The sequence below is a fragment of the Corapipo altera genome, unplaced genomic scaffold, assembly GCF_003945725.1.
Source record: "Corapipo altera isolate COAL_440 unplaced genomic scaffold, ASM394572v1 44b, whole genome shotgun sequence".
In the NCBI taxonomy this organism is placed as follows: domain Eukaryota; kingdom Metazoa; phylum Chordata; class Aves; order Passeriformes; family Pipridae; genus Corapipo; species Corapipo altera.
The window spans coordinates 4,491,589-4,510,571 of NW_020884932.1; the positions used below are offsets into that span (position 1 = coordinate 4,491,589).

The following is an 18,983-nucleotide window of genomic DNA, read 5'->3' on the forward strand; positions in this document are numbered from 1 at the left end:
GCATGAGTGACTGAGTAGTTCAAGAATGGACTGCACAATAAGCACTAGCATTCGTTTTTAAGTAAATTGTCACTTATTTTGGTTTGTCTTGAACAGTCAGAGTTAGTAGGGAGTTTGGCCAGTCATGCATCAGCAGCAGATGTTCAGGGAAGCACTGCTGCCACCCTCCCAGGACACGATCCTTCTTGTTAGTCCCAGCTCTCATCTCTACCTCTTTTGTTAACCCAGGGAAGAGCGGGGGTTACGTTTAGGATGCTGCTCTATGATCCTCATCAGCAGCCTCCCACAAGATTGCATTCAATGGAACTGATGTGCTTCTGTCTCGTTCTCTAGATTGCAGTTTTGAAGGACGTACGTACAACAGCTCTATGAAATGGCACCTCCCTAGCAATCCCTGTGTTACATACCAGTGCCAGGTAAGGATGTCATAAACACTGTGTTAATTGAGTTGTAAGCTTTTCCCAGGAAATTCTGAGCCTTCATTTATCCAGTCCAAATAACCTGAAATATTTTATACCCAAAGCACAATATGGACTTTGAATTTAAACTAATTTAAATCCACTCAGATGTGGCCAGCTATAACCAAACATTCAGAAGGATAGGTTTTAAATGACTTGAGTACCCTCATACCCAAACATTACTGAAAGAGAGGTACACAGCCATGCCATTTCCTGCTATCTTGACCTTGATATGTCTTTTTTTTTTCCAGTATGCTAAGCCTTCTGTGAGATACAAATTATTTTAGTAATTGGACACTTCTGTGTGTATGCATCCCTGGGTTTTACCTGGGATGTTTTTTAAGAGAAACCCACAACCAGATCTTCTTTTCCTGGGCTCCCGCACTGTTAACATGGTGGTATTTTTGGTAGCTTGCCTATCTGCAACCATAACATTTTCAAGACTATTGATTTTCAGATTCAAACCAAGTAATTATGTCAGCAATTTTAGATTCTCTCTGTGAATAGGTCTGCCATTTTGATGACAATTTGATCTGGTTTTAATAATAACACTCAGGCAGCTACTAAGAATGGCAGTTAGAAGGAGGAGAGATGAATGAGTATGAAGAGCTTCTACTACAGAACAGAGTTTCATGGTTTTCTCTTCTGTAATACTTCTGCTCTGTGAAACCCACCTGCATTTTTAAAGATGAGTACACTGAGAAGACTGAAGTTGGAGCAGCAGTATCCTTGCACTTCATGAAAAGATACTCACTATGTGACTTTAGATATGCTGCATGAAAGTATCAGTTCTTTATTGCCTGTTTCAGTGTCTAAATGCAAAACTGGGTGGTCCTGTTTACCCTAGATCCACACATTTGAAAAAGTTTTCCCTTGCTTCCAACAGCAAAACTGCAAGCAGAAAAAAAAAGGTAACAGCCTTTTGGGCACAGAACCTCACACCCAGATTTGTTCAGGAGGACTCTTGACTTCTGGAATAAGTACAGGAAATGTTAATTTACTAATACTTATCAGGCAAAACATCAAAGATAAGTGTCTCCCCTCTACAGAACAAGATGCTTTTATCTGCTTTCTAAGTCTGTTTTCATCCAATGGGAGCAGGATGAGAATGCCTTGTGTCTGGCCTGTTTTCATGACAGCTGCATGGCAGATTACCGAGGTTAAGGATTCCTGATAAAGCAGGATTCCTTTTCCTAAGAGGATGCTAGATTTCTTACCTGATGCATTTTAAGGCAAATCCTGTGTCTGGAGTCAGGGAGACTCAAGTGGATCTTTTGACTAGTGGATTAACCCGAATCATGATACCAGGCAGCAGGTACAGAAGAGGTTTTGAAATCCAGTGCTTTGCAGCATGTACTGGGCTTTAATTGTACTGCTAGTAAATGTGATTTTTTTGCTTGTTCAAGCAACCACAGTGCTAACAATGAACGTGTCTGATCTGCATGTTTTACAGGAAGGAGTGATAGTGGAGTCAGAAGTACAGTGTGTTGTTCTTTGCAAAAACCCTTCCAGACTCAGGGGAATGTGTTGTCCTGTGTGTCCAGGTGAGATTTTATGGGAAAATGCTGTTCTACATGTGCAACTGTATTTCTAATGATACCCATTGTTACCTGGGAGGCTGCCTCTAACTTCTCTGCTGTATCTAACAATGTGGGCTGGTGACTTGCAATGCACAAAATGACACAAGAAGAGCCTGCTTAATACTTTTCAGTAGAGGACATGCAAACTAGGGAATGCATAGGCAATAGCCTGTGGCAATATCCACAGATGTATTTATATAATTTTTCAGAGGGTCTGTCAGCTGGGTTTGCCTGGATGATGACCATGATTTTGTTAGAGGGAAAGTATAAGAGTAATCCTAAAAAAAGGAGATTTGCTTTTTGAAGGGGAATGGGAATGGGTTGCCTTTGTGAAGCACAGAGGCAAATTACTGTGTTTTTTTGAGGCTAATTTGATTTTAACAGAAGTTTTGTAGGCAAACACTGCTCCAGTTGTGATCTAAGGGATTTATTGTATTTTGATTAGTTGTAATATCTACCAACATCTAATATAAACTCAGGGAGTAAGAATAAGTTAGTAAAAAGCGAACAACTTAAAAAAGTGTTTTAAAGCCGCTTCTAATGGAAGACTTGACCTAACCTCTACTTCATTGGCGCAGATTTCTCTGTTACAGAACGATTTTTTTCTTTCCCCCAAAAAAAGACATTTAGGGATTTTTAAAGATTTTTTAAGGCTTCTGAAGTGACTTGTATTCTTCTGAAGTGATTCACTCTCTACAACCATCTGAAAGGAGGTTGTAACAAGGTGAGGGTTGGTTTCTTCTCTCAGGAAACTAGAGACAGGACAAGAAGATATAGCCTCAAGCTGCACCAGGAAGGTTTCAGGCTAGACATCAGGAGGAATCTCTTCATGGAAAGGGTGGTTAAACATTGGAATGGACTTCCCAGGGAGGTAGTGGAGTCACCATCTGTGGAGCAGTTCAAGAAACGACTGGATATGGCACTTAGCGCCATGGTCTAGTTGACAAGGTAGTGACCAGACAAAGGTTGGACTCGATGATCTTGGAGGTCTTTTCTAACCTGTATGATTCTGTGATTCTGTGATACTGTATTAGAGAGGATGGTATGATTTGGTTTTCATATCGCTCTGCAGTGGGGTGTGTTATAGAGAAAAGGCAGCATGCTACCTTGAGCTAAACTTATTCAAATGCTGTTTTCCAGGTTGTGTATTTGAAGGGAGACTTTACAATGAAGGAGAAGAATTTAGGCCTCAAGGAAATAAATGTACCAAGTGCTCTTGTATTGTAAGTATTTGCCTTTTGGCATTGTATCTCCCTGTCTGAACTTCAAAAGGCACATTATTATTGCCATAACAAAGCAAAAAATATAAGGAATTCAACACTATTATGCATTCTTCTCTTGGAATTTGGGTTTATATTAAAGAATTTGTGGCACTAATACATGGTATCGCTCACATTCTGAGTTTATAATCTTTTTTGTGACCTTACACTGTATGCAGATGAAGCAAGATATTTGGGAAAGGGCTGATCTGTTGAATTAGTGGTGCTTTTTCTGTGATGGGATCATGCAGGAGGAGACAAAAAGCTTTTTGGGCTTCATCTGTGGATCAACATTTATTTGATGCTTCCTTAAACTAAACTTTCACAAGGATTCCTTTCAGCTGTATGCGGTGAGGGCCTTTGCTCTGAATTACTGAGTGAAAGAATGAGGGTAGCCTCCTTAGGCTGTCTCAAGTGGATTTTTTGGCTTGATGCTTAATGAAAAGGTCATATTCTGGATTTTATTCTTGATTAACAACAATATAGAGAGGAAGTAATCACTGCATCCTTTGGATAAAGAGCACAGGCTTCTTTTTCACTTCCATTAAGTTAAGAGATAATGCTGTATGAGTTGGGGTAAATAACTTTGACTTCATTGCTGTAATCTGTGAGACAAGTAAAATGCAAAGTTCAGATCACTGCTTTTGTTGCAATTTGTGGGCTGGTTATCAGCAGAATATGCAAGGCTGGGGAACTTTACATTTCAGTAGAATGCTGAGAGATTTGTCACTACCAGACGCGGTTCTCCTGCATCATGAAAATAAAATAAAAAAAGGAGGAAAGATGGACTTCAAAAATTAGTGTATATTTATACATATGCACACATTTAATAATGCTGCTACAGAGAACTTAGGCTGTTTTGTGGGAGAAAAAATATGCTGGTAATCTGGAAAATTAATTCACGCTATATCGTTACTGTTCCTATGGAGATTAGGGTGTTCAGGTAATTTTTTTTTTTTTAATTTTAATCCTGTAATAATGAAAATATGCCACCACTCATGTCACAGTGATATACACCCTGGGCTCCTGCTCTGCCAAATGCCTTCTGTCCCAGGCTGAGAACCATTGCTCCCTCTGTACCTGGTGGGTCCCCCTCTCACTTCAGTTCACCTGTAGAGCAGCTCCGGCTTTCCTTAGTTATGTTCCCCAGGGGAAGGCAGGTCTGAGTGGTTGAGAAGTTTGTGGAGAAATGCTCAGTTCTTTTTGGGTTGTGCTTTGCTCATTCATAAGTACTGTACAGATATTGCCTATTGCCCAGTCACTGGTGTGCCAACCTTGATCAACTTCCCTTTGTTCTCTAAATATCAAAAGCAACTGTGCTGAGAAGAGCATGGGGGGTGGGAGATCTTTAGGGAGAGCAATATGAAGAAATATAGGAATATAGGGTCCCACCTGAGGATCTTACCTTGACAGTTACCAGTATCATCTATGTTAGGGAAGGAAACACATCAACTACTGAAAGACATTTAAAACCTCAAGCAAGAGGCTTAACTTCCAAGAAAGACAACATGATTGTTTTGGATGTTAATGACATCTGTATAAAATGTCCAGCTCTCATTTTGAATCTTATTGACAGCCAAAGAAATGCCATCTATGTGTGAGCCACACCAGACCTCCCATCCCTCTCTTTCCAAAGCCTTTTTTTTTACCCTCTTGCCAGTTTCCTTCAGAATTTGAGCCTATAGAATTAAATTTGAAGTAAATAATGGGAGCATCCTCAGGGCTTGTGATAGCGGTTTGCTGCCTGCTTTGCATCTGTTCCCTTTTGGAATGGGTCTCCAGTGAATCTCTTATCTAAGCAGCTGGTGGATGGATGCCTTATTTAAAGATACCTATCTAGTCCTGTGATGGGAGCAGGCTTGTGGGTGATGGGCTGTAAGTTGTGCACATGAAAGGAAGCTCCTCACCCCAGATTAAATTTCTTCTGGGATTTCAGATTGTAACTATTTAGCAAGTCTTTCATGGAAATGTGGAAGAGGAAGTAACACAAATTACTGCTAAGGTATTTTGGGGATGTGTGTGTGTAAGGATTTCAGCCTCTTTCACTTTAGAGTAAATTTTGCATTTTACTTGGGAGTAAACTTTTCTAATGGTGGATTATTCTGGACTCCATAGGCCATCACTTTCCAAGGGGTAGTTCTGACTTGGGACTGCAGACAGCATTGAATAGGAAGAAAGTAAAGAGGGGTGGCTGTTATTTATTTTCCTGGAGAGATGTAGCATTGATCTGCACTCGCTAAATGTATTAAAATGAGGAATTACTTAAAAAACCCGAATATTATTTTTGCAAAATGGTGCACTCAAAAATCAGTACATTTCAGGAGGCCTTGACTGTTGAGCCCCATCTTTGGAAAACTCTTGTGTTGTTCAAGTTAGTGGTATTTTCAGCTCAAAGTGGTGCCTAGTAGATACTATTGAGCTCCTAAAGAATGTGAAATGGTTGTTAAGACGTTGGGGGGGGGGTTCGTTGTTTGTTTTTAAGACACATTTTTTATGCAATTGAGGACAAAAAGGGGATCTTGGGAATTGGGGATCCTTGTCTTGGTGAAGCAGGCTGGTCAGTTGCAGAGCTTCCCATGTGCTCCATGGCCCCAAAGGTTAGAGAAAGCAATGGCACAACCATGCCTGGGCAATTCACTCAGTCCTTACCCGCCAGGCACTTAACTCATTAATATGGTTTCTGTTTAACACCAAGTGTAGTTCTAGTTATTGTCTACTGAAAACCAGACCAAACCCAGCAAACTCATTTCATGGAGGTCACTGAAACAAGCCATTAACTAATAACTTTTGGGTTGTTACCGATTCAGGCTGTGCTTGCGGCAACGAGGCGGAGATGAAAGGCCCTGTATTCCATTACCGCTCTCCTAAGCGAGCTGCTCCTTGGGGTGACTAAGATTTCTTGCTGAAAATGAGAATGTATCACCTCTCACTCAATGCATATTGCCTGTCAGGAGTGAACGAGCTGGCTTTTAATGACTCAGTTTCTCTGGGGAGAGGCATTTGTGTAGAAAAGGTGGATGGGATAATAGGGATCTCCTCACACCCCGGCTGAAACCCAGCTGTCTTGCAGTAATTCAGCTGTCTGGCCTGTTCCTGCTTTTCGTGATAGGACAGCAGCCTGTTCTAGAGGAACCTTGGCTGGTTTCCCTACCATAAGCACCTACTTAAATGAAGGACTGGCTGCTTTAATCAAGTGTTATTTCTCAGATACTACTTTTATGAGGTCGAGAGTGTGTTTCTGCTTGCACAGTAAGAGCACTTGGCTTACATGTTTCCTTTCCTACAGCCTGCATTAAAATAGTCAGACTGTGATTATCGTAAATGTTTTCATTTTCTCTTTTGATGTAGCACGTTTGGAAAAAAAAAAAAAAAGGCGGAGGGGAAGGAGAGAGAGCCAGGGAGGGAGGAGAGGCGGTTTGGCAGGAAAGTGACCTTGTGTGAGAGCGGTAACCATGGAGAAGCTTATCTCTAAATGGCAGTATCCAAACTCATAACTAGCCCCTTTTGACTCACACCACTGTTACCCAGAGCATGGGCGCTGCGCGTTTCGGCATGCGAGGCATGCGGCGGTACGAGGTACCACCATGCTGAGAGCGCGCAGCACTATGGAGACGCCACGGCCCAGGACATGCCTTCCTCCACACCCCTGCGGGGAGGAGGGAAGCGGACCTGCGTGGGAAATGATTGGAGGCTGGATTACGGCATTGCTGAGATGGCTTGAGAGCTGGGAGTGGGAAAGGTGGCATCGTGTGTCTGTCCTTCAGGGAAGCAGATCATGGGGACAACCATTGGCAGGGTGGTTATGCGCGTTTGGTCCCCAAACGGCATTGTTTCATGAAAGCAATGCTGGCCTCTTAGCTGCTCTTCCAAAATGATTTGGAACAAGCGAAACCCAAATGGCTGGAAGCAGAGCATGGTGATTTGGGGCCCTTGGAGAGCTGAATCGAAAAGCAGCCTCTGCTCAATCTCCTTTGCACCATCGGAGGCTTTTACACCGCTGCTCAGGGGGACTCGGGACGCACACAGCTACTGGTCTGCAGGTGCACTTGTGGGTGTGTGCGTGCAAGAAACGTCTTGTCGCTTATATTCCTTAGTGTTAGGGTGCAAAAACTGAATAATGAAAGTTTTGCACAAAGGAAAGGAAATTGCAGCAAGAAAAATCTGTTTTTAAATCAATGAGTAATAGGCGTTTAAACTGTGATAAGTAACGAAAAACTACATATGTGTTTTGTATGTTGAGAGTGGAATTCATCTTCTCTTGCTCCAGCTATTCAGAAGTAATGTATCTGATTTGAACTACTTATCTGAACTCCTCTTCAGTTAATGGAGAGACACAGAGAGAGAGAGAGAAAGAGGTGGGATGGATTACTCTATGCAGATGCTTATCTTCCTCCACTAACTAGAGAGGGAGCCTACCCAGCTCCCTGGCCTCAGAGATGGCTGAAGATACCAAGACTGATCCTGCCCCTGCAGTCAGCTGGGTAATTAAGTGCCCTGATACTGCTTTAAAGGCCTGGCTTTAACTGGTATTGGGAGCTGCTGGAATACATTCCCATCACAGTAAACTGTGGGGGAGGAACGCCAGTCTACTGGGAAATTCAGAGGAGCATGCAGTTAAGTGTATCCTCAGTAAAGGCTGAGGATAATTCAAATTCAAATTTCCATCCTCAGTGCAGAGCCAAATGCTGATCTTCCCAAATTTCCCTGTACTTCAGCTGCTTTGATTCAGCTCCAAACTCCAGCAGACGCTGTCTGCCCCCACTCAGGGGTTAAAGAGTTGTGTGTAGGGGTGGAAAAGCAAAGAGTTGATCTTTTGCTAGGAGGAGTGTTCACATCCTCAAAGTTAGTGACATCAGTAGAAGTGGTTGGCTTATGGGTGGATGCAAATGAAGACCAGTAAGTAAAGGTTACTCACTGTGTCTCTGGGAACCACCTAGAAGTTTGTGTGCAGATTTTTTGCAACATTAGAAAGTTTGGCTTTCTCAATAGCCTAATAAAACCCCAGTCTTCCAGGTATGTGAAGTGTGGCTGCACAGGTAGCCAAGGACTTGGTATATACTGAACTTTAGCAAGAAAAATAAAGCTGCATGGAGCCATAGACAGTCTCCTGTTACTTTTTTTTTTAAATCTGATTTTCTTCAGACTTCAAAAAGTATACCTACTTCCACAGGGATTGTACACTACGTGTTCCATGTCTGAAATATTAAATTCCCTTAATTTTTTAAAGATCAAAGTTTAAAGAAAATAGTTTGGACATTAAAAAAGAATGTTTAAAAACGGTGGGTTTTTTTTCTCTTATCTCATTGACATGCATAGCCATTTTTAATCTTTCTTTTGATTTCTCTCAAAAAATGTGTCTGACAAAAAGATAAAAAATAATTTTAATAAAAGTAATGGAGTAAAGTTAAAAACTTTAATATGAAATATTAATTAAATGTTAATACTTAATACTAAATTAATAGCAATTTTTCTGAAATAGAAGTAAACTGTGTCATAGCAGTGCAAGTGGGCATAATTCAGTGTAATTATTCAGTGTAAATTATTCATATTCTTAAGCACTTAAAATCTCAGACATTAGAAAGTGTTTTTCTGTGGCAAGGTCTCGTTTTCTCCCTCCGTGGATGTTTGAATTTTGTCCTACATCTCTCCTACCTGCAGAACTTCCTAGCCCACCTAGTCCAAGTGTATTCCCAGGTCAGGCTGCAGAAACTCTTCATCATACTTTTAATTTTGGTGTGAATCAAATGAGTCTTTCTGTGCAGCTAGAGACTGTGACCAGTTTGGGCACATTTTGAGGGGAATAGAGATATGGAGCAGCTCTGTGAAAGTCTAGATTATTCTTTAAGGATCATGGGCCCAGAAAAACAGTATCTTTCTCGTATCCCTTCCTTCTTCAGAGCCTTTTGCTTGCCCTTCGTACCCTGCAGAAATCAGCTCAAATTTACCTTCCATGCTGCAGCATGGTCCATGTTCCTCTCAGTGTGCAGTCAGAGGGGTTCCAGCTGTTCTTCCTTCTTCTCCTTCGTTTCACATAGGTAGCACTATCCAGTTATTATTTCTGAGATGGCATGTATCGGCAGCAGTCAAAGATGAGTACCTGTTGTGCTTTATGTCCTAAGGACATGTATTTCTATCCCTAAGAGAAAAGAGTGTGAAAGAAGAATGTGAAGAAAGATGAAAGTCTGATTTGACAGATTTCTGTGGAGAATTTTTCCTGCTGGAGCAGGAGGGTGGAAACACTGAGGTATTGGAGGAAGGAGCTCTGCCTTTATAAGGCTCTTGTTTAGACAGAGACTGTCTTTGCAGTTTTATGATCCAAGATGATATTATGGTAATTAGTGAGTCAAGTGATACTAGAAGCCGTGAAAGACTTAAACCTTCCTGTGTACCTGAAGGGCCCAAGTGAATGCTGATTAACAACGCCCTGGAACTGTGCATTGTATGAACAATCTCTTGGAGTACAGAGGAAAAATGTCCAGGACTTGTCATCTAAAGGAAATGAATACACAGAGCAGGATGGATTTTTCACTCCTAAAGCATATCAAGAAAACAGTAATGCAGGCTGACCACTTTTAAGTGATGATAATAAGGGCTTATACCATGAGTGCAGGTTGCTGTCAGTCCTGAGAGCAAAGGAATAGCTTACGCTGTAAGGTATCTATCCCCTGTCTTGTTAAACTCTTCCTAATTAACAGGCTGAGATTAATTGTTCTTATTGACAAAGAAGAATTAAGTACTCAGAGCTTTAACAGTAAAGGAGAGCTGTTAATAGGCAGCTTCTGACTGTTTTTTATTGGCACTGTGGTGCAGTGAAGATTGCAAACATCTCTGCTGTAAGTCGCTCCTAGCAAAGGCAAGGATCTATCTTAGAGGAAAAGCAAAGCAGTAAGATGGCAGAAAACAAAGAACCTGGTAAATAAGCAAACAAACAAGCAAAAAAAGAACCTGCTGACCAGCAGGGGATGAAAGGGTTGCACGTGTTTTCAGAAGTGCCAGCGAAGACAAAGGTTTTACCAGAGATGGCTGTAGCACTTCTCGTAAGTGGCTTTAAATGGGAATGTGTGTGGCATCTCGTGGGAACGCTTGTGTGCAGAATTGATTTGGGTCTAAAAGATTCCCACAACTTGTGGTAGGAAGCAGTAAAAGCAATAGCTTGTCAATTAACAGGGTCTTTGTTTGCCAAACGTTTTATGGATAGTCCAAAACCCTTTTGGCTGGTGCTACAATGAAGGAAAGGATGAGAAGAATAGGAGTGCTTGGATTTCATGTTTGTCATCCTTTCAGTTTTAATAAACTTGGATGTCACAGGTTTGGGGCTTGTTATCAGATAACAATAGTTAATGATTTTAAAGTTGCACACAGCCCTCTGAGTCCTTAGACAAGTTGGTGTATTATACACAATCCTGCTAAATGAATTTACATGAGAGCTTAATTAACTGCGTAACACCTACTTGTTTTCCTCTTTCTGATTTTGAAAAACAAAAAATAAAAATAAAATATTAGAGATAATACATTGTTACATTGTTTCTGTTTTGTTTTGTCATAGAATTATAGAATGTTAAGGGGTTTGAATGGACTTTAAAGATCATCCAGTCCCAACCCCCAGTGCCATGGGTAGGGACATCTTCCACTAGACCAGGTTGCTCAAGGCCTTATGTCACCTGGCTTTGAAGATGAAGCTTTTCCACCCCTCTCTCTTAAGTCTGACCTTGTATCACTTTTGAGTATTGTAGTATTAAATATTTTTAGTTAATCATGTTCTGTTGTTCACTTTGTCCATGTTTAACGTATTTCATAGAAGACGTAAAGCAAAACTCGGGATCATTAAGTTTGAATTGCTGTTGAGCTCTAGTGTGGTTGCCAAATTCCATTTTGACTTACTATCACTCTGCCTAAATTCTCCTTACTCTTTCTACTGCATCCTATGGCACTGTTTTTGTTTTCTGCTCTTGAAACATTTTATGTTGATAAGGGAATAAGTTTCCAACTCTACCTGGTAAACTATTTTCCAGCTGGGATATGTGATAAATTAACATTTCTTAAAACAAACCAGTCATGTGGAAAGGCTAGCCAAAGCTCCTTGGATTCCATCAACTTTTTAAATGGTAGCAAGCATACTTACTGCTTTTGTTGCATTATTTAATGATGAGAGACAAACACATTGGATAGTCAAGGGGAGGAAAGTGATATCCAGCAGATTATTTTCAGGATTGTGACAGGCTGTAACTTTTTTATACAGCTCATCCTTTTAGGCTGAGAGCAGGATAGGCTGTCAAAATAGACAGGGGAAACAGAAAAGTGCTTTGAGACATGACAGTGATTTACTTATTCCAGTTTAACCTGTCAGAAGTAAAATTTGACTAGATGCCAAACTGTCATAGCATCCTTGGCACTCTGCTGTGGCTACGTCAATCTGAAGGAAAGATACAGAAATCCTTGCAGGCAGCGAAGGGTTAGAGTCAGCAGTGGGACGTAAACACCCAGCTTCCACTGTGGGTGCCTGAATAAGAAAACTCTAGTAATAGAAATTGCCTGAATGGCTTAGCTTTCTTCCAGAAAGTTCTGCTCCCACAGTACCTAAACTTCTGTCCCAAACATGACTAGAACACATTAAACTTGACAATTCCAAGGTTCATTGAAAACCCAAGAAGTTTTCAGCTCTCTGCCAGAAGCTTTGTAACTAAGCATTGATATTTTCTACAGAAAGCAGATGTGTGTGTGTATGTGTTTGTGTGTGTGTTGTGTTGTTTTGGTTTGAGTTTGTTTTATTTTTTTTTTTTAAGCTGGAGTTTAGTGGCATGACTCAGTATTTTCTGCTAAAATCATTGGCATGGAAATTTCTTTATCACCCCTACTTGGGTGTCAGAGTCAATGCAATTGAAAGTCAAGATTTCCAGCAGGCTCAGATCTCATGTTTGAGGCATTGGAGCCCCAAAGGATTTGAGTAGCTTGCCTGCTTTGTATGGTTTCTTTTCCCTTTTTTCTTTTCCCTCTCCAGAACATAGCACTGGGAATTTTCTGAGAGTAGGACAGCAGCTAATATACCCTTGCCAATAGTATCTTTCTTCACAGGAAAAAAAGGAGCCAGCCTCAGCTGGCTCTCCTTATAACAATGAGGAGAGTCTTGTTCCTTTTACCATCCTCTGCCTTGCACAACAAAATTTTGAAAATGAGATAATCTATGTGAAAAGAATTCATTTCAAGTAGTGTAAGGATTTTGTGCTGTTCAATGCCCCTTCTCCTAGTGGCAGCATAACTTCCTTCTCCTGGATGCAGCTGAATAGCAATTCTTCCTAGCAATCTTAGTTGCTGATGTCCTATTTATTCTTTCAGCAGACAGCTGAACTGCCTGGCTCTCTGTCTTTTGAGGTCAGTTTTTTCAATTCCCCAAGGTTACTGCAATTACCATTCCTCCCTGACACTCCCACATCTAGGTTTTTTTGTGCTGCACTTAAGCAAGTATGGGTATGTCTGGGACTATGCAGGGAAGGAAAATCCTATGTTTATTATATCTTCTACTCTCCACTGCTCTTTGTAGTTGACATGCACATGTAAAATCTCTTATCACTAGTACTTGCACAGCATCTGCTACTGTGACTTTGTCTTTTTGACTGAGCCTGATTCTAAATTGGTGAGCATTTTATGAAGTAGCTAAATAGGAGCAGGACCCATAAAAGTTGACACCTTGTGGAAGCTAAGCCAGGGAGGCATTTTCTTTCCCTGTGGTGGTGTTACATTCCTTGTGGTCAGCAGTAATAGCTCTGCCTCCTGAAGAATGGGCTGTGGGGTTTTACTCCATATTCAAAATGGGCATCATTTGAAGCTTTAGCATTTGTGGCATGTGGAGGACATATTCTCGCTTCCTGAATATTCAGCGCAGCAGGGGTAACAGCAAGTAATTATTTAAAATGAGGAGTAAGTTACAGGCTAGTTTGAGAACTGAGGGGATGGAGGGAGAAGAAACATGCTTGTACATCAACAGAAATATCATCAATCTGTGTACCACCTTTGCTGTTGACCTCCTGAGAACAGTATTTTTCAGTGTTTCTCTGAATCAGATAGGAGGCTAATAAGGATACTACTAATATATCTAATAATGACCTAAGGTACTTTTTGACGTTTTCATAATGAGTGCCTGTTTCTATTTCTTAATATCTTATCCATCTGCCTTACCTTCTTGACAGTCTTTGGGAAATCCTTTCTTCAAACTTATGGAAAGAGAAGGTGGCAAAGTTCCCAAAGTACAATTGGATTTGACTTGCTTGTTCCCTGATACTGCTCTTCATACTTGAGCGAGTAGCCTGGTATACTCTGATCATAATAATAAATTTTTGATTCCTTGTCTGATTTTTCGTGTAGGGCAATGGGTTCCAAACAGAGAGGATGTTCCCTTCCCCTTATGAAACAAGGTATAGCGGAGGGGAGCGAAGTCATGCTTAGGGAATAATTTTCTCCTTCCTAATGTAGTGGTTGCAAATCAATGTGTGAAGTGCACGGTGCTCTAGGGAAGCAAGCACAGCTCAAATTTGCTGGCACCCTGGAGCTGCTACAGAAAGGAAAGGTGCCAGCTTGCCCATGAAAACGCAGGGGTTTTCAAACGGTGCAGAGATTAAAATCTGCAATTTCCAGCACTCAACAAAATCCTTCATCTCTCCTTCATTTTCAAGTCTATCTTTTTCTAAATACTTATGTCTGTTAAATTGGGTAAGCATGCATAAGATGTATCCTGGAAGTGAGCAGTTGAAAGCAAAGGCAAAAAAAGAAGTTGTAGTTTGTGGTGTACAGGATTTATAAGGTATTTGTGCTCTTGCAAGCAAAGTAAACCAGTCACGATGGGAGTAGGAGCTTTAAGTCAGTATCACAAAGATAATTCTAAAATCTCATTTGAAGTTCCTATCAACTTTGATCAGATAGAAGACTTTCTCCTAGGGATGACATGTGCCCACAGAAGGCAAACTAAAATAAAATGTAGCATACCACACATGCCCATGCCAACAAGCATATTTGTGGTTCAACTACAGAATAAACAACAATTTAATATTAATAAAAAATTATTTATGCACACAATCTCTGGGTAGTGTGTAATATCAAATGTATTAAAATCTGCTTCCCCATTTTCCCAGTGCTGAATAGTAGTTTGGATAAAATTTAGTCTTCTACAATAGCTTTCAAAACTACAGGCTTAATAAATCAGCATCAATACGTTGAAAATGCACAGGAGTGTGACAATTGGTCTTCAACAGCCATAACACCAGAATGAGGATGTGTCACCCTATGAAATATTATCTAGATGCTTCTTTCCAGTCTGTTGAAAGAAATGAAGTTGGTGCAGTTTTTTTTTAGGATTCAGGGCTTCAACATTTCAATGCAGAAAGAAAAGCAATGAAAAGAAAAAGGATGGAATGTTTCAAATATGATAGCTTGTGATTGTGCTCTTAATTTTGGCTTTCAGTTCTGTGCTGAATACCACCACCTTATTCTCAAGTGAGAAAGTCTTGACAGCACTGGCTTTGAAACCCTGGCCCTAGGGAAGAAGTTTGTTCTAGTCCTTTTAATTCCAATTTCATTTAGACTTGATGTCTCCTGCTTTTATCTGAATTAAACAACGCTGAACTTAAAAAGTTACAAATATTTAAAAGAATGTGGTTTTCCATGATAAAATTAAGATAACTTTGTTTGTAAAAATGGAATCTGTGAGCTGGGTTGGGTGGGAAAAATGAGGAACTGATTATGTCCACTGCATAATTTTGTCACCTATCCGTAGAGTGCTGTCAAAACAGCAGACTGCTGTCTTTGGATATCATTATGTGCTATCTCAAAATTTTGAAAAACAAAGAGGTTTTTCATGTAATCCCACACGATCCACGATTTCCTGGTTTAATTAGGCTCATTTCGGCGGTGTTAACTTAGGAACAGATTGAGCCTCCTGCATTTGTAACTTACTGTTTTGCTATTGAAGAGCAAATACTGGCAGGCTTCACCATAACATCTTGCATAACGGCTTGGAGGCTGAATGGAAAATTTAAGCCTAAATGGGGTTGCTTTGCCGTATTGCAGAAAAGGAATATGACGGGGGAAGGTGGGGGGGGGCGGTGTTGGGGGGACGGGCAAGGAGAGATGGCTTTATTTATCCATTTATTTATTTATTTATTTAAATTCTTTCTCTCGCTCGTCCTTTCTGGGGTCCCCACGCCCCGGGTGTCCCCACGCCCCGGGTGTCCCCTCTCCCCTCGGGTGCGTGTCCCCGCCCTGCCGGCCGAGCAGGGGGCTCCGCGCTGTTTGCCCAGCGCCACCTGGCGACGGCGGGGTAGGGGGGGGGAGAGGGCGCCCTGCTCCCCACTTCGGTCACTTTAAAAAAAAAAAAAGAAAAAAAAAAGAAAAAAAATTGGCTTTGTGTTTGGAGTGACGGATTATGTAAAGAGACCCTAAAGAGTCGCAGAGAGCTGAAAATTATTGGGTGAAGGGCGACCTGTTAAGATGGGTGACCTTGACCCTGCCGGGACTTGGTGGGTTCACCGCAGCGGTGCCTTGGTGGGCTCAGCCTGAGCCAGGGGATGTTTTGCACCAAGGTGTGCAGAAGATCATTACCAAGTGGCAGTGGAAACGGGCACCAAATTATCCCCCCTGGCCTGGTGAAGCCACTTGTGGGGCGACGCTGGGCTGTGCGGGGGGTGGAGAGGTTGAGCCTTGCTGGCCACCCAGCCTGGCTGAAAGGCCTTTCCCAGCAGTACAGGGATCTGCAGAAAGTGATATTTAATTGAGTGATAAAGAAGGAGTAGTTACCCCATGCAAAGATAACTTACCAGTAGAAAGACACTGTGAAGTGCTGCAACAGCCCGACAGGCTGTCCCTGAGTTCAGCAGCTCCTAAGCAGAGAAATAGCCAACTATGACTAACTGGACAATTAATAACAGACATTTAATAAGAGCCATGTTCAGAGATTCCAGCAGCTCTGTTTCTGTGTGCAGTGAAACACCAATTTAAATATAATTTCCCAGAACCTGAAGGTACTTGACCTTTTATTGTGTATGAGCTGACTTCCAAGCTGGTGGTATTACCGTGTGTGTATTTGTGTGAGTGAAACCTTTTACTAGTGCTCCTGTTCTCTGCTTTCGTCTCTTCCCCATCATAATTTTCTCTGGTAATGAAACTCAGGTCAGCAGGGTAAAACTGTTGGATTTGATTTCTGGTGACACTGCAGTTTTTAAACTTTTGCATATATAGATTGATTAAAAACTGGCAATACTGGAGTAACAGGCATTAACATATGGCTTTTGGGTTTCAGCCTAATAAAAATTATGGGAGAATAAAAAGGAATGAAAACTGAACAGTTGTGCTCTGCTGGGGAGTTAAAAAAGGCGGTATTGAGTTGGAGTCCAGTCATCTGCAAGTGCTAAGTTGGAGTTGTTATTTATTATCAGAATTAAGATAAATGAAATCACCAGACATTAACTCACAACGTGTAAAGAGCTTCGAAATGTCTTTTCACACACAGCGGACTCCCAAGTGGCTGCTACAGCCTCTATACCTCCTTGCAGCAGTTAACAGGATGCAACAACTTTGCTGCAGGATTATCCATGCTTGACATACATTCCCTTTGGCTAATCTGATGTGCAAGGTGTGCCCATGCAGTGAAGCAAATAGACAAGAGTGTGGGAGATGAGTGCGTCACTGCATAGACTTACAAGGTGGTGGCTGGTCAGTAGCATGGGTCAGCTGGTCAGCATTCATATGCCACTGAAGTCACCACGTAGGGGACAAATTTAAACTGCAACTTTAAACTTGGTAATACTTCCACTTTTGCAAGGCTAGGAAGGATGTGAGGGGAAGCCGTATGAGGAGTGGCTCTGAGGTCACTTGGTTGGGAGACCTCATTATGGTCTTCAGCATCCTCACAAGAGGAAGAAGAGGGGAAGGTACTGATCTCTTCTCTCTTGTGACCAACGACAGGACTTGAGTAAACGGCATGAAACTGAGTCAAGGGAAGTTTAGGTTAGATTTCAGGAAAAATTTTTTCACCTAGAGGGTAGCTGAGTAGTGCAACAGGCTCCCCAGGGAAGTGGTCACAGCACCAAGCCTTTCTGAGTTCAAGAAGTGTTTGGACAACACTCTCAGGTACCTGGTGTGATTCTTGGGGTGACCTGTGCGGGGCCAGGAGTTGGTCTCCATGATCCTGATGGGTCCCTTCCAAACTCAGCATATTCTATGATACTATGATTCTATGACTGGAGACGTTTGTAACTACCCAGGTAACAGAAAATGGTTTCTTGGGTGATGGGCCTTCTTCTTTTACACCTGTGTGGCAGCAGGGTCAGAAGGCATTTATTACCCTTGTTCTGGCAGGCTAGCTAGCAGGAAGATCCACCTCATGAAGTATATAATTAGGAGGGCCTGTGCAAAGTACTGTTGTAATTTAGCAGGAGAAGTAATTTCGATTCACATTTTATTTCCCTTGTCTGTGAAGTGAAGGTCCTGGGGATGATGTAGTAGGCATGTAGAATAAAATGTTGACATTTTAGTCCTCTTTCACTGTCCTTTCTCTCCTTTTCTCTCTAGCAGAGAATGAATTGCTAATCCTGGGAAGAAGCTATCCAACTGAGTTTCTGTTGGGGCAATCCTGACTGCTGTGTGCTTGACTTTTCATAGGGAGACTAGAGGGTTGTTTTCATTGAGTCATCACCAATTCACTCACAATTGGCTATTTAAAAGGAAATATCTCAGGCTAATTCACCAGTGTCTTTGTGTTCACTAGGACTCTTATGGACACCTTTCCTTTGCACCTGTTGCTAATTAATCTGTTCAGGTGCTTTGTATATCTGAATCCTCTGTTTGCTTTTTCGGACATAAGGATCCACAGATCGAGGCAAAAGAATGGTTCATCTGGGCAAATGACTTGTCTCCAGCAGTTCCTATAATGAGATGTTAATTTAATGTTCCTCCTAATACAATATATAAAGTTTTACCGCAATTTCTTCGCATGACTGTATGAGATGCTGAGACCAGGAATGTGGTTATTAAAAAGCATAGTAAAAATATCAATTACAAAACCTCGGGGAGGCCAGATTGACTTCATCCCTGCAGCATTACATAGAGCCCCATCACGCAGTTAACAGAAGTCAGAGAGTTGAAGGCATTTTAGAGTTGGATGTAGTTAAAAGAAATATCATGGGTTTTGCTCTAGGCCTTTCCACTCCCCTGAGAGGGCTCAGTGGAAAGTGGAGAGGTGGAGGCCAGTGCATCTCAGGCTGCAGAAGCTACAAGCTGTCTTCAGGATGCAGAGGGAGACTGGCTTGATTTAGGAGAAGGTGCCTGAAATGTTGGGGCAGCTGAGGGGGATAATTTGTTATTTACTAAAAGTTTAAAGTTTGGATTATTTTTTTGTATCGTTACTCTGCTACTGCTAGTGTGTGCTTTCAAGTAAACACACTCTTAACCCTCGTTTTCTCTTGCTGGTAAGATTGGTTTTGACTGGTGTGGCACACTTTTGCTGTACAATGTTGTCCTTTTAACTGGGATGATAGGATGCTCTCAGTAAATGTCGTCTTTCCAGTGACCTACTGCAGTATAGCCAGATCATGGCAGTGTTTGCCTCCGCAGCACCATCTTAGGTCACTTACAGAGAAGACATTCCAAAAACAAGGAGAGAAAGAAGTGTCTTCTAACAACTAGCAATAACTGATAAAACT

At 41.5% G+C, this 18,983-nt stretch overlaps 1 protein-coding gene across 2 annotated transcripts in view; it reads left to right on the forward strand.

Moving 5' to 3' along the window:
• Window positions 1-18,983, forward strand: part of BMPER (BMP binding endothelial regulator) — a 146,193-nt gene that overhangs the window by 35,180 nt on the left and 92,030 nt on the right. For both annotated transcript variants that reach the window (XM_027659514.1, XM_027659515.1), the window contains 3 exons: window positions 334-416; window positions 1,912-2,002; window positions 3,179-3,261. In XM_027659514.1, the coding sequence (XP_027515315.1) occupies window positions 334-416; window positions 1,912-2,002; window positions 3,179-3,261 (257 nt within the window). The remainder of the gene's footprint in view (window positions 1-333; window positions 417-1,911; window positions 2,003-3,178; window positions 3,262-18,983) is intronic.